The sequence below is a fragment of the Vidua chalybeata genome, chromosome 19 (genome assembly GCF_026979565.1).
Source record: "Vidua chalybeata isolate OUT-0048 chromosome 19, bVidCha1 merged haplotype, whole genome shotgun sequence".
In the NCBI taxonomy this organism is placed as follows: domain Eukaryota; kingdom Metazoa; phylum Chordata; class Aves; order Passeriformes; family Viduidae; genus Vidua; species Vidua chalybeata.
In genome coordinates, this window is record NC_071548.1 from 5,581,177 (window position 1) to 5,597,280 (window position 16,104).

Below are 16,104 nucleotides of genomic sequence, written 5' to 3' on the forward strand. Positions count from 1 at the left end.
CCTCCGGATTTTGGATTACTGTCCACTCCTGTGGGTTAGTGGATGGGGTTCCTTCCACTGGTTCTGCGGATAGTGCAGGGGAGCTGGGTCCTTCGTCAGGAGGTGTTACTTGCCCTTTAACTCGAGTGATATGTGTCCAACCCTTTTCCCGGGTCCGTACCGCGGTGTGTGTAGTCAGCAACACCTGAAAGGGACCTTCAAATTTAGGTGTTAGAGGGACATTATTCCAGGATTTGATTAATACCCAATCCCCAGGGTGGATAGCGTGCACATTTGTATCATGGGGAGAGGTTTGGGGTATGTATCCCTTTTTTCTAAGGCCCTCCAATGTTTTTCTAATGGCTTCTAAGTATTTTTGGGTAGCTTCTTCTCCATCTAAGTAAGCTCCAGTACTATAGGGGGACAATAAAAAGGGAAGTCCAAACATCATCTCATAGGGGGAGACTCCTATGTCTGCTCGGGGTCTCGTTCTGATCCATAATAGAGCTAAAGGTAAGCACTTGAGCCAATTTAATTTAGTTTCAGCTATTAGTTTTGTTAATACATTTTTAAGAGTTTTATTCATTCTTTCAACTGTGCCTGAGCTCTGGGGGTGCCATGGGGTATGTAGCCTCCATTTCATTCCCAGAGCTTCAATCACCCGTTGTAAGGTTTGAGCAGCAAAGTGAGGTCCTCTGTCTGAGTCAATGGTGTTTACTAAACCATACCGGGGGAGGATATCTTCCAGGATTATCTTTGCAACCACTTCTGCAGTCTCCTTTTTGGTAGGAAAAGCTTCTACCCAATGGGTGAGATGGTCCACTATTACCAATAGGTGTTTATATCCCTGTACTGGAGGCATTTCAGTGAAATCTATTTGAATATTTTGAAATGGTCTTAAAGCCAATCCCCTTCCTCCAGGTTCTACTTTTCTCATTACCTTTTGGTTGACCTTTTGACAAATTACACATCCTTTAGTTATTGATTTGGCCAAATCGTATACTCCAATACAAATATTTTCTCTAAGGAAGTGGTCGCATAGTCCCTGAGTTCCCCAATGTGTTAGTTCATGTATTTCTGTTAGTATCTTTCATGCTAGCGCTTGGTTCAAAAATTTCCTTCCATCTTGGGTTAACCATTCCCCTTGTTCCCCTTGGCATAACTTGAGTTCCTCTATCGCTTTTCGTTCTTTTTCACTGAATATTGGTTCTACTTTGTCACCCCTTTTCTCAGGCTTCTCTCCTAGTTTGAAAATCTTAATTGGTTCCCCCACTTCCAAAGCTGCTTCCTTAGCTACCTGGTCAGCCAGTTTATTTCCTTTTATTTCGAAGGTATCTCCTTTCTGGTGCCCTTTTATGTGTACAATTGCTATTTCTGTTGGCTTCTGCAAAGATTTTAATACTAGCTTTATTAGTTCTGTGTGTACTAGATTTTTACCTTTTGAATTTTGATATCCCCTCTCCTCCCAAATCTTACCAAATGTATGAACTATGCCAAATGCATACTGGGAATCGGTATAAATAGTGCCATAATCTTTCTCCAACAAATCCAGTCCTCTTTTTAATGCATATACCTCACAGCATTGGGCTGACCAATTTGGAGAGAGCTTTCCTTTTTCTAAAATTTTCATATCTTCTCCTTCTATTATTGCATACCCAGAAACTCTTTTTCTGGTGATCACTCTGGAGGACCCATCTGTGAACAGTACTCTCCCATATGGTAAGGGCACATCTCCAAGGTCCTCCCTTACTTTGGTTTGCATGTTTATTAACATAAGACAATCATGCTCTAAATTGTCTACTGGTTCCCCAGAAAGGAATTGAGCTGGATTGGGGCATTTAGAGGTAGCAAAGTCTAGATAGTTAGTATCTATTAACATAGTTAGTATCTATTAACATAATTTCATATTTCAAGATCCTGGAGTCAGTAAGCCATTGTTGTGGTCTTTGGCTGAGAATTGCCCTAATATCGTGTGGAGTGTGTACCTTGATTTTTCCTTGTAATGTCAATTTCTGGGCTTCTTCTATCAGAACTGCTGTAGCTGCAACTGCCTGCAAACAGGTTGGCCATCCCCTAGCTACTGGATCCAATAACTTCGATAGGAAAGCTACCAGTTTTCGAGATCCTCCCCATTCTTGGGTAAGTACCCCATATGCAATTCCTTCCTCTGTGCTTACAAAAAGGTCAAATTCCTTCCCAAGATTTGGCAAACTTAGTACAGGGGCTGAAGATAATTTATCTTTTAGATCTCGTAATTGTTGGTCATCATCCGTTGTCCATCTAATTGGTTCCTGGTCCACCAATTTGTTGTACAATAATTTTACACTCTGTGTATAATTATCTATCCACAATTTGCAATATCCAAATAACCCCAGGAGTTTTCTTATATCCCTCTTAGTTTTTGGAGTAGGAATCGATAAAATTCCTGTAATTCTCTCAGAACTTAATTTTTTATATCCCCCTCCAATCACATGCCCGAGATAGATAACTTCAGGTTCTACAAATTGTAATTTATCTCTTGATACCTTCAGCCCCTTTCTCCCTAAGAAATTTAAAAGTTGTATACTGACACTTCTAAACTCACTTTCTTCTTTTCCAGATATTAGTATATCATCAACATATTGTAACATTTTTACTTCTTTCTTAGGAAGGAATTGATCTAACAATTCTTCTAATGCCTGCCCAAACAGGTTAGGGGATTCAGTAAATCCTTGTGGTAGGCGTGTCCATCTTAATTGCATCTTACGGTTCCTATCTGGATGTTCCCACTCAAATGCAAACCAATTCCGGCACTCCTCTGCCAAGGGGCATGACCAAAAAGCATCTTTTAAATCTATAATTGTAAACCAGGCATGTTCCCTTGGAATCTGGTTCAATAACGTATATGGATTAGGCATTACCGGGTGTCTTGCAATAGTCCTCTTATTTATTTCTCTTAAATCCTGAATCAGTCTATACTTTCCTTCAGCCTTCTTAACCGCCAAGATGGGGGTATTATGTGGGGACATGCAGGGTTCTAGGATACCCTCCTTTAATAAGTGCTCAATCACAGGTACTAATCCCCTCCTTCCTTCTGCTGATATAGGATACTGCCTCACCCGTATGGGAGGGGTGTCTTTTTGTATCTCTACCTTTATTGGTGGGATATCTAAATATCCATATTTCCCTTCCTCTGCCCACACCTCTGGGGAGATCTCTTCAATATCATTCTGGGTTAATCTCATGAGTCTAACTATCATTTGGCCATTTTCCGGTATAATTCCCACTCCCAGCAGCACTTGTAAATCTCTTCCTAACAGGTTGGTTTCCAGGTTAGGCAAATAAATTGTATCTGCTACACATTGTCTTGAATTTCCTTCTATTTTTACCTTTTCAATGATTGATGCTTTAAATTGTTTCCCTTCCGCCCCTATTATTTCACAAGTTTTATTTCCAATAGTCATCCCCATGGGTATCTTGTTAATACTAGATCTATCAGCACCTGTGTCTACTAAAAATTCAAAATCCTCTTCTTGGGGACCCACATTAAGATTTACTAGGGGCTCTTCTTGGTTCGTCATTGGATCCCCCAACATATAGAGCCCCTGACACCCCTAATCATCACCCCTCAAGACCCCCTCTAAGGCCTCTTGCTCTTGTACAATTGTTTCGTCCATCCTTAGCTTTTTACAATCTCTCTTAAAGTGTCCCACTTCTCCACAATAATAGCATGCCCTGTCATTAGATGCTCCTCCCGTTCTTCTTGGCCTCTCCCCCTCCCTCCTGAGACCGGGTTTTTCTCCATATCTCTCTCCTGAGGATATTGACTTCCCTTGATTTGTTCTCAGAGAACGTGTGGGTAGTTCATTATTTATTCCAACGCTCTCCTTAGCAACGGCCACCATTACTCTGGCTTTTGCTTTTGCTTTCTCCTCTTCTCTTCTTAAAAAACCCGAAGGGCCTCTTTTAGCAATTCATTTATACCTTTCTCCTGCCAGTCTTCAACTTTTTCTAATTTCCTTCTAATGTCTGGCCAGGATTTAGTGACAAATTGTACTTTTAACAGTACTTGCCCTTCTGGACTCTCCGGGTCTATGTTTGAATATAATTGGAAATTTCTTCTCAACCTATTGAGCCAATTTGCTGGGGTCTCATCTTTTTTTTGAGTACCCTCAAAAGCCAGTTTTGTGTTACTACTTCGGGGCACAGATTCTTTTATACCTCTAATTATAAGAGACCTGTAGTCCCTCATGTTTCTTCTGCCTTCCTCTCGATTCGGATGCCATCCAGGATCTACCAGAGGCATCTTAAGGTCTCCAGGAGGCCCTATTCTATTCTCCCTTTCCCATATCCGTATTCCTGCTGCTCTTATCATCCTAACTTCCTCAGGACAGAACAAAATATTAAGGATGGAATTCAACTCCCCCCAGGTGTAAGTACTAGGCCCAAGGAATTGGTCCACCTGATTTGAAATTCCCAGTGGATCTTCTATCAAATTTCCTAACTCCTTTTTAAAGCTCCGAACTTCCGAAGCAGTGAGTGGCGCATTCACAAATCCTATTCCCCCCAACATTCCTCCCATTGGGACTTCCCTGAGAGGCATCATCCTTTCAGGTTTGGATGTTCTCGACCTGGTATTACACCAGGGGCCATCAATAGAATTATCACTAAGGGGAGTTGGAGTTATTTGGTCTAGTGGGTCCTGCCTGTTAGTAGAAGAGAGGGATGAGCTCAAATCCCAATTAGGAGGGGGTAAGGGGATAGATAAAGGTGAGGGGGCAGGATGTGAATTCATGTTACTGGAGTTTGAGGTTGAACTTTGGGGTGACAGTGGAAGAGCTGAAGGAGGAGTTGGAGATATATCAAAGTCAGGAGAAGATGGGAAACTCACTATAGGATTAGGTGAAGACTCTAGTTTAAGATTGGAAACCTTAGGGGGAGGTAGAGTAGTCGGAGTAGAGAGAATGGTTTGAGGAAGAGTTGAGTTGGTGGCTAAAGGAGTCTGCAAAGAAGTTGGGGTAAAGAGAGGGGTTGAAGAATGGTCTGGGGTTATCACTGGAAGAACCGGAACGGGATTGGGGTCTTGAATAGGGATGTTAGGAGGAGGTGGCAGTGGGATCACTGTGGGAGGGGCTGGTAAGGTGTTGGGGTTTGGGGCTGGGTAAATTGGAGGAGGAGGAGGTAAGTGATCCAGAGGATCCCAAGGTTTAGTAATTGTTTGTTCTCCTTCCTTTTCCTCCTTATTTCTTTCTCCTTTCTTTAACTTACAAATTCTCACACTTTCTTTTCCCACATCTGCAGTCTGCCAACAGGCAGCATATGTTAGTTGTTCTATGTCAGGATCTTCCTGAGTTCTTAAATACTGGTTCAATTGTGAACAGATCCATGGATCGTGAGTTCCATACCAAGGCCACTTCCCTTGTAAATTTAGTTTTGGCCAAATTTCAGTGCAATAATAAATCATCTTAACTTGGTCAAGGGCTTTAGTGGCTTCTTTAGAATCCCACTGATTTAGTAATTGTCCTAGTGGGCTTTCTATGGGGATGCTTTTTATCTTTCTCTTTTCTTTCAGGGAGTCCTGTTGTCTACTCACACACTTACCCATTTTCAATTAGACAACTCAAACCTCTAAGGTGCCCCTACCCAAACGGAAATTTACAGACGGGCAACACAAATCTATAAGCAACTCAAAAACTCCTTTTTAACCAAATTATCTAACTCCAACACAGGCCTTTTCCCCCCTTAGAAATAATTTAAACCCCTTCTTATACTTTCATACCCTCACTCTCACACCAGGGAATAATTTTTATTATGAAAAAGGGATGGGGAGGTCACTCACACTCTCTCTCTCTCCTTATTCACCCGGGTGAATCCTTACAATCACGCCTTTTTAGGGTTCGGCCCCTTTTGCCATCCCCCTTGGAGTCTATCCTAATGATCCGACCCCCTAACTGTACCCCCGCGCCTCACCTCTACTCCAGAGACTATTGAGCACCCTTTTCGGCGCACGCCAGGGTCCCTAGTATCAGAAGCCCCTTCCTAGGCACTAGGACCTTCCCTTGTCTAGCCTCCCGCCAGGCTGGACCACGAGTCCACTCCCCGGGCTAGACCGTCCCGTTCTGATACCGTGTCTTGCCTTCCTCAATTTTTTTAAACGGAGGTAGGAAGGTTCCAGGAGACTCCGTGGGGTTACCCGGGGGTATCCCTTCCCAGAAACTGGGATCAACCCAAGCGGGGCCCGACCCCTTTACCGTCCACCGGTCCGGCTTGACTATCCCTCCCCAGCGGAATAGCCTAGGTGAAAGGGATGTATGCAAGTATGTGTGGTGCCTGTCCTTGCCTAAAGACTCCCCACCCCAGTGCTCTTGGCCGTGGGTTTACGGTGCCCTCCCTGAGACTGCAGCAGCGCACCACCTACGGCACGTCTGGCCCGGTTCTGGGAAGTGAGAACCTCCGTGGGCGCTTGGTGCCAGCAGTGCCTGGGGGCACCCCGGAATGCGTGTGACTCACACAAAACGCCTGGGTACTCCACACGCCCGGACCTACCCAGACCGCAATGGTCTTATCAGGGGAGACCTAGCCCCACTGTGTGCCACTCACACCTGACTATCCCCTGCACGCCTGGGGGGGGACCTTACTATCCCCATGGGACGCCTCACTCAGCGAGTCCTTTCGCTTCCCCCCATTCCTGGCTGGCCCCCTCATGGGAGTCCGGAACCGCGGTACTAGGGGTCCACAATCACTTCGAGGGTCCGAGCTGCCGGCCCTCGTCTCACTCACACACCTTTCGCACGCCCCCTTCGCCCGCCACCGGAGTTACTTACCCTTCCGGTGCTCCCGTGCGTCGCTTGGTCCCAGGCTGATCCTGTAGTCCAGGTAGCCAGCAGTCCCTCGGAGGCCCAGGGTGGGCGGCCGTCCCAGTCCTGGTGTCCTCAGTGGGCGTGGCTCTCCCGGACGAGCCCCCATGTGATATAAATGGGCCAGGAGACCAGCTCCTTTAAAAAGGCCTTTATTAAGTGATCAGCTCTGGGTGGGGGCCCGAGGGGTCGCGCACACCGCCGCTGCTCCCTTCGGTGACGCAGAGGAGGAGGTGATCAGTTTTGCTTTGCAGCAGAACTGGGGCTTCCGTCCTCGAGGGCATGCCTAGGAAGACGTCTCCTGGCTCGTTGACTAGGGTCCTCATCTCAGTCTGGTTACCTTTAGGTGGTGGTGATCTCCAAAACTTGGTTGAAGGTATGGGGAGACTCTCCCCACTAAGTCTAGTCACTTGATTCCCCAAATTTCCACGTTGGTTTGTTGTTTCCAGGCCCTTTTGTCGGATTCTGTTCTGCTTTACTTCATTTGCATATCACCGAAGCTGTTTCCGGCCGCCATTTTGGGAGCAGCAGAGGCAATACCCGAGAGACTGAATAAGGGTATGTCATGGTTGGACACTGGCGCAATGCCAGCGTCCCCATGAAAATGCACTTTTTCTAAATAAATGCTGTGAGATGTTATCAGGAACAGAGCAGAGCAGGCCCAAAGCTTAATAACAAAGGAAAAAAACTTTATTAAACTACCACTAATACAGAAAACACATAAACTAAATCCAGGATGAAGACCTTTTAAACCACCCCTCCTCCTCCCAATTCCAAAAACACCCAGCCATGAAATATCACCCGGGATTCTTGATCAAATTACCACCCTTCAAGTAATCTATACTTAAACTATCAAGGGAGAGAGAAGTCTCTCTTGCACCACAGACCCCCCAGGAAACACAGCTGCCCCCCTGTGTTTCCCTGTCACACATGGCAACCGCCCGGAGAAAATCTGCCAGTGTGACACTCTCCTTTCCATGTCACAGTGCTCTCACCACCGTGCATGGACAGACTGCTCATAGGGCTCCTTTAAGGATGCTTTGCCACAGACCCAAAGATACAACAGTTCAGTTTCTCATCCTGGGACTACAGTCCCCCCCATTTTCCCCTGGGGCCGAGGGGTCCAAACAGGACTCATCTTCTTCCTGAAGACAGAGGGCATCATCATTCCCTCTTCAACTTTCTTCGTTTCTCGCCATTCTTGTGCTGTTCGAAGCTGAAACAGGTCTCCCCGGGTCACCACTGCATTCCCCTAAAATGCAGTCTCTATTGCAGGAGATTTTGGTTCAGTCCATGGCTAACAAGAAAAGTCCAGCCAAAAGCTACTTCATCATCTCCTCCCACCTAAATATTTCTTCTTCTAACATCTCAGGTCCCGGACTATCTCTCTTCCACTACGAATCAAGGAGGAGTAATACTTTTAAAAAGCCCTCATTTCCTGGAAAGGGTTAAATGTTCAGACTCCCTGGATGGCTGATATCTCGGTCCGGTGTTCTGCCTCCCACGCTGGGCATTCCCCCCCCTTCTCCTTCTCCTCTGCCAGCAAATTTCCAGGTGCCGCCAGGCTCTCTGTCTCTTTCCCTCTTGGGGGGGGGGGGGGCAAAGGCATCTCCACTCCTCTCCACCCTTCCGTCCACAGGAGCTGGCTGGGTTCCAGACCCTCAGCCCCCTCGACCTACCTGGACAAGGCCGCGTGGCTTCCCCTCCCCCACCCAGCCTAAAGCTGGGCAGGGGGGGAGTCTGCACTCTCTGACGACCAGAACCAAAAGAGAGAGTTCTCTTGGGAGTTCTTGCTTTTAACCCCCTGTGTTCTCAGAGGCGTGTCCATACTTTCAGTGGTCACTCCAGGTGCCAATATCCAAACCTGACCACTGATTGGTTTGACCCAACTTCCTGGAAAAAATTCACTTCCATGTCAAACCACGACAGGGTACCAATAAAGGGATTCAACAGTGGTAACGGGGAGGTATTATAACAAGGGTACAACCATAGTGAACATGGGGGGGGCATATTCCACAGTGGGAGAAGTAACAAGGCGGGGGTATTACAACAAGGGTACAACTGGAATGAATATGTAGTACAACAAATGTGTCTAACCATTATCAGCTTATCTTAACAATCTTAACTTTACTGAACTTATTCATGACAAGAGGAACAGACCATGCTTCCAAGAGTCATCTGCACCCGTCCGATTGCGGTTTGACTGCCTGGGCCTGACATTGCTAATTATATCTGCCCATTATTTCTTCTGACTGCAGAGATGGTTCTGCTGGGTCAGATGATTGGACTCAGAAACAATAGCTGTCATGAATAAATTCGGTAAAGTTAAGATGGTTGAAATAAGCTGATAATTGTTAGACACCTTTATTGTACACCATATTCACTCCAGTTGTACCCTTGTTGTAATACCCCCCCCGTTACTACCCCCACTGTTGAATTGTTGTACCCCCTTGTGTTAATACTCTAGCTGTACCCCTAGTTACTTCCTCCACTGCTGAATCCCTTTATCGGTACCCTTATTGAGTCTCTCGGGTATTGCCTCCGCTGCTCCCAAAATGGCAGCCGGAAATAGCTCCAGTAATATGCAAATGAAGCTAGGCAGAAGAAAACTCAACAAGAGGCCCTGAAAACAATGAGCCGACATGGAGATTTAGAACAAGACTCAGTGGGGAAGAGTCCCCCTATACCATCAACCAGGTTTTGGAGATCACCACCATCTAAAGGTAATCAGACTGAGATGAGGACCCTAGTCAACGAGCCAGGAGACGTCTTCCTAGGCACGCCCGCGAGGACAGGAGTCCCAGTTCTGCTGCAAAGCAAAACTGATCACCTCCTCCTCTGCGTCGCCAAAGGGAGCAGCAGTGGTGTGCGCGACCCCTCGGGCCCCCCCCACCCAGAGCTGATCATTCAATAAAGGTCTTTAAAAGGAGCTGGTCTCCTGGCCCATTTCTATCAATAGCCAGAAAAAAAATTTAAAACTGATAGGGACAGTGGGGTTCAGGCTTGCCTGAGGCCAAAAAGCCCAACCCAACCCAACCCAGACCATCCTGCAGCCAGACCATGGCCTCATGCACTGGAACACAGTCAACAGCACAAAAACAAATGATATCACAAGCCTGGTGTCTGCATCAGAAAATAAACAAGTGTTTCAACATAGTGCACACACCCCACATGAGGCAGGGCCAAGAAGAAGAGAGCAGCAAACCTCAGGGGGGCTTCAACAAAGCCAGGGCAACTCTTAAATACACCAAGAACTTGTCAAAACTCCCAAACTCCCACAGTTGTCAGCACAATCCTTCCCGTAGATGTCCCAGTGCTGTCATGGCCCATTGAGGATAGAGACTTCATGCCACCATCCTGAGTGCATGCTCAGCCTTCTCCTGCCCCAGAGCAGGGGTACTGCCTGACCCAAGCTGTGTGCTGGGCCCCACAGACCCCAGAGACCCAGATCTGCTGCAGGGACTGCACACCTCTGCCCTCGGCACCCAAACTGGGCAGGCACTCAGACAGACCTCTCCTGGAAGGTGGCGGTGAAGAGAAGGGTAAGCCCCCAACATCTCACTAGGTCTGAGGCTCCAGGTCTGCTTATCCCTGGATGGGAATTTCTGGCAGGTTCCTGTTGCAGGAGAAGCTCTGGGGCTCGGAGAGCATTCTCTGACTTTTTAGCTCGAGCAACATTTGTTAACTACCCTGAATCACAAAGGAGAGCAGGGAGGGATTGAAGAGCTTCACAGGGCCACGTTGTCCATTCCCTCTGCAGGCACTGGCGTTGCACCAAAGACACACTCGGCTCTGCAGGTTTAACCTCACTCAGAAGGAAGACAATTCTCCTGTCTATCATGATATCTCCAAATGTAATGCAGGCTAATGAGACAACACTGTTTGCTTGCAAAACACAGGCAGCAGCATGCCCTGGCCCTGCTCCAAGGGCTTTATCTCACTTTATCATGCTGGAGCACATGACCCATTGACAATAAGTGATAACAGCAGCTTTATTCAGAGCCCAGAAGCCCAACACCTGCATCACTGCCTCCCTTTACACACCTAGGAATGCACTTCCCCACCACCCAGAGCAAACCACTTGCTCTACCAGCCTCCCCCTGACCCGGCAGAGGTTTCTGGCAGACAGTGAGCAGTTTACAGTCCCAAGCAAGTGCTGACCAGCTGAAATCAATGCAGAGCAATGGAATCAGAGGAAATGACCTGTAAATGGCAGCGATTCCAAATAAACCTGCAATTTAGATCCATTGTTTGGTGTGTTTGCTCACAGACTGTATCTCTGGTAGCTTAATTACTTGTGTATTTGCCTTGAGAAGTACAGCTCTAACAGTGGAAGACTTAAATCCAGCTCAGGAGTTTCTGCTTCACTGTCCTCCTGGCCTACTCCTGCTTGTTCTCTGCTGCCCAACCTCATTAACTGCTGTAGTACCTCCCTGGATTGCCTGTACAACACATCTGAGGGAAACTGGAGCCTTGCTGAAGTCATTCCTTCCCCATGAGCTAGGAAGGAATCAGAATTTCATCCTCTGAATCCACTGAGTATGGATTCTTAATTTCCTTGCATTAAATAACCCCTGCCTTGGCCCTGTCTGGCTAAGTCCAGCCTCAGGTGGAGCCCAGAGCAAATCCTGCACCACAACAAATTTGGCGAGTATGTTTTGCCACTTTTACTGGCTTTGCTGAATCAGGAGATCTGGGAATGATCCAGACTTATCTTGGGTATCTGAGGTGGCAGCGGAGAGATCAGACAGTGCCTGCTCAATCAGCCAGCACTAAAGGAGCTACAATATTATACTCAGCCTTATGTCCTAAGGACAGTTTCACCAAACTTGCTAAATCTGCCTGTGAAGGACAGACTGAAACGACCTGATTATTTTTCAAAGGCCCTAGATTAAATAACAGAATCGAGGATTGGAAATATCATTGAAGTCCAGGGAAGACATGACTCTGGAAAGGCTCAGCTGTGGTGGTGGGTAATACAGTGGGATGAGAACTGGGGAAGATCTGTTCTTGCTGGGCCCTGAACCAAGGAGATGCACGCTCTGATTGATTCAATTACTGCCTGTCTCAGAAAGGCTTTGAGGCTTTTTCTTAGGACCAACACCAGAGAGTAAACCGAGATTCATAATCTTGCAGAACTAGAGCAAAAGCAGTGTCTGATGGTGTCGGGCAGTGTCCCGTTGCTGCAGGGGAGGGACTGGGGGCGCTGCCCGGGGGCAGGCAGGGGCTGCAAAGGCGCAGGTATCAGCTCATCTCAGCCCCTGTGCCGTGCCCACACCACATCACGATGGCGCTGCCGGGGCTCTGACACACTTTGCTCGCTCATGCGGCCACCGAGCCACGCGAGGGTGCTCGCTCCAGTCCCGCGTGCAGCCCAGACGAAAAGGCAAATTGGTGTGCTCCTGTCAGGGTGCATTAGCGGGATTCCCGAGAAGCATTCCAGCAATGCTTCTTCTCTCAGAGAGCAGCCTTGCCTTGTGCTTCCCGAGCCTCTTTCTGCCAAAAGAGAGAGGTCTTGGCTTGCTGGATCCTGCCACAGCCCCCCAGAGACGCTGGTTCAGAGCAGAGTGCCTTCCCCTGCCCTGTGCAATCCCCTGCCTTATGTTTATCCATTCCCACCGGGCTTCTGGAGCACCTCAGCACCCGTGCCATGGCTGGAGGGTGTTGGGGGGAGTCTCTGCAGGGCTCTCCCCACTTTAGACAGAGTGATTCCTCATCACATTCTGTTGTACAGATTTGTCACTGAATTGCTCTACTCCCTTTTTGATTTCGCCTTCCAACTGATGCTCACTTTAACTGGGATAAACATCACAGATCCTCCTGTGACAGACTTCTGTGTCAGCACTCTGGGTTCCTCATTCCTGCCTGCTCTCATCTTGACCTTCCGCTCCAGGAGGATGTTCACACACTGCTGTTTGTTTGGGGCTGAGGCACTGAGCTGGAGCCATCCCCCTTGCGAACCCCTCATTGACAGCCCCTGGCCAGTGTCCCACTCAGCCAGGGCCCCTTCACACAGCAGGTGGGAGGAGAAGTATCACAGTAAAACTCCATGTGGGAGTCACAGTGCTGATGTTGGGTGTCTGTAAGTCATTGCTGTATCCTCAGGGGATGGAAGGAGATCTTCCACTGACATAGTCAGGAGCTCTCTGGGGTGTAACACAGTCCTGGGGACTGCCGTGATGGGGAGAAAGTGGCCTCAGTCTGTTCTGGGGATCCCAGCCCCTGCACTGGACTGGGCAGCTGCTCATCCTGCCTAGGACCCAAACCTTGGAAATAGGGAAATGACACCTCACATCTGATGGTGATGTGATAGCAATGACACAGTATGGATGTGGCTTGAAAAATTCCCCAGCAACTCAACCAAAGTGACTCTTTGAAGAAGTGCTTCTGTCTGCTTTCAGGTAACTGAGCTGCCCTCAAAATCCTCATGCAGTAAATACCTTTGTAGGCACCTTCCCTGTACACATTCCATCCAGAGCCTCTACCTCTGAGGCACTTCTCCCAGTCCTCCTCTCACTCCAAGGGAAGGGTGGGAAGGATGTACTGTGATTTTCCAGGCAGTAGCAGGGATGCATCCCCAAAGAAGATGAGGTGGCTGGATTGGGAAGTGTCTCAGCACAAAGCAGATTTGCCATCTCCAGCCACTTTTTGAATTTAGATCTTGCTGTTATTTGCAGCGTTTTGGCTCACAACCAGTCAGTTGGGAAGGAAGGAGTTGATGACCCAAAGGGAAACACAGAGCTTCCTCTTGCCATGGCAAGGCATTGAGAGGGAAGGGGATTCTGGAGGTTTGTGCTTTCTGCTCTTTCCAAGTGGCATATTGGGAGAAAGCCAGGGAAGTGGCTTTGCTTTGTATGTTTGGGTTTCTGAAACTTTCAGTGGATGCATTTAATTCTGGGGGAAAAGAGCATTGTCAGTCAAAATCCCATAGCTGTGCCAAAAAAGGTGGTTTGGGGAGGAAAAGAAGAAGACTCTTCTGCTTGAGAAAACAAACAAAAGCAACCCAGCTCAAGCTGGCAGCCCATTCCAGAGCCAGAGAGCAGTGGTGCTGGGGGTTGGGTGGCCGTCCATCATCCCAGTCCATCCTCCCAGTCCATGAAAAGTGGGAGAGCAATCTGGCATCCCAAACAGTCCATCAGCAGGGGTTGACCTGCACTCAGTCTACCCCAGTCCCTGCATCCTGCTCTGTCCAGGATCTCTCAAAACTCCCCAAAATCCTTTGTGCTCTGTGCAGGGGAAGGGTTTTTGGTCCCTGCTGGGATGGGCATCACAGTGGAGGAACCTGCTGCATTTTGACCTTTTCCTGGGACCTCAGTGACTATTTCAGAGAAAAAGCAGAGTCTCTGTCATGGAACACCCCAGGGTGAGTCATGAGTGCTGAGTAAAGGGGAGGAACTATCTTAAAAAGAAGACATCCAGGGTCTGTGGGTAAGCACTGTCCAAAGAAGTGGCAGGAGAAGACAGCTTGGAAAACTCTTAGGACATCCATGTGTATGGGGACCTGGCTTCATCCTGAAGGAATTTTTGTGAGAAAACACAGAGAAAATTCCACCTCAGGAGCAAGAAGCTGGAAAATGAGGATTTTCTTGGTTTGGACCCTTTTCCTCATGAGAGCCACGAGCACAGGTCAGGCAAATCTATATCAGGGGTTCTGACAGAGCTGTGGAGAGGCTGGGGCCAAGGCAGACCAGGAAGCTCACTGTGGTCATGGCAAAAGACCAGCTGATAAGAAACTTTTCCTCTGGCAGTTACAGAGTGTGATCTCTGAGATTTGCTTGTTCCCTGCCATGTGAACTCTGAGCTTTTCATTCTCTCACTATCATACACCCTTGATAGGGGCTCTTTTCTTAAGGACTGGTGACATCTCACCTCACCACTGCTCACCGGCATAGTGGGTGCACAGGCACAGCCTCCCTCAGGCTGTACCCCCAAGAAACCTGGGCTCAGATCCTTCATGGTTTCCTGAGGCAATGCCAGAATAGGTTTACAGCTCCTATCTCTGTCCCCTGCAGGTGGCCGGGCAGTGAGAGGCCCCAAGCAGGTGACAGTTGAGCAGGGCAGCTCACTGGCAGTGTCCTGCAGCTACAAGCCACGCTACAAGCTCAACTCCAAGTACTGGTGCCGCAAAAACTCCCTCTGGCTTTGCTTCACCTACATCATCCAAACCAATGGCTCAGAGGTGACAGTGACACGGGACAGGGTGTCCATCAGGGACAACCACACAGCAAATTCATTCACAGTGACACTGAGCAGTGTCACACCAGGGGATGCAGGCCAGTACTCCTGTGGGGTAAAGAAGAAAGTGGGGATCAACCAATGGCACAGCACCAAGGTGATGGTTTCTGCAGGTAAAACAGGGCTGGGAGCAAAACTGGCATTAAACTTCCCTTTTTCCTCTTCCTCCCCTGCAGTGCTCAGGGCATTGCCCAGATACCTCCAGATGCACCCCCTGTACCTTCATTGCTGAAGTCTCAGGGATAAAGACTCCTGTGCAGGGTACAGGACAGGGGGTGTAGGGGTCTCCACTTGGTTCTGACTGTGTTTTCTCTGCCAGCTGTTTCAAACACAACCGAGGACAGCAACGTGAGCCCATCAACCACCAACCCTCTGTGCCCCAGGGGCTGCGGGGAGCCTCCAGTGCTGTGAGTCGGGGCTTGGGATCCAGGCAAGCCCCTAAAAAGCATCTCCTGGCCAAAACCTTAATTTCCCACGCATGTATCTCCTAGCTTTGAGTCCCCAAGGAGCATCCTGGGGGCAAGCAGGTGCCCTGCTCCCCATCCTCATTCCTCAGACTCTACTAAAGCTCTAGCATAACCTCCTTTCTCCTACACAGGTCCCAGCTCAGTGTCATCCACTTGCTGCTTCTGCTCAGCATCAAGGTGCCCATGGCACTAGCTATGGTTTGTGGGGCAGCCTGGGTGAGGAGCCAGTGCAGGAGCCGTGATCAGGAAAACCTACAGCTCTTGGACACATCCAGCAGCACCAGGGCATGGGGCTGCCCACTCATCCCAACCACTTCCGAGCCCCAGGGACGACCTCCTGCCCCCCTGGCCACCACCCTGCTGGGGCCATGCCACCCCTCACAGCCACCCCTTGCCAGGAGCTGCTCAGCTCCGGGCACTTCTGGCCCTGGAAAGCCTCGGCCCCTCCTGGCAGCCCCTGCACTGGAGAGGGAAGGGTTTGGGGTGCAGAGAGCCTGTGTCTGTTGAGCTGCAGCTGCCAACAGAAGACAATTTTGCAATAAAGGCTGGGTATCCTGCAGGGCCTTGTCTGCTTGTCTGTCTGTCTG

At 48.6% G+C, this 16,104-nt stretch overlaps 1 protein-coding gene across 1 annotated transcript; it reads left to right on the plus strand.

The window, feature by feature from the left end:
- Positions 1–14,321: 14,321 nt before the first annotated feature.
- Positions 14,322–16,024, plus strand: LOC128797812 (protein CD300H-like). The gene is made up of 4 exons (XM_053960707.1): positions 14,322–14,441; positions 14,828–15,163; positions 15,370–15,457; positions 15,649–16,024. The coding sequence occupies exons 1-4, from the start codon at positions 14,390–14,392 to the stop codon at positions 16,022–16,024; spliced, it is 852 nt and encodes a 283-aa protein (XP_053816682.1). The 5' UTR covers positions 14,322–14,389.
- Positions 16,025–16,104: the final 80 nt, after the last annotated feature.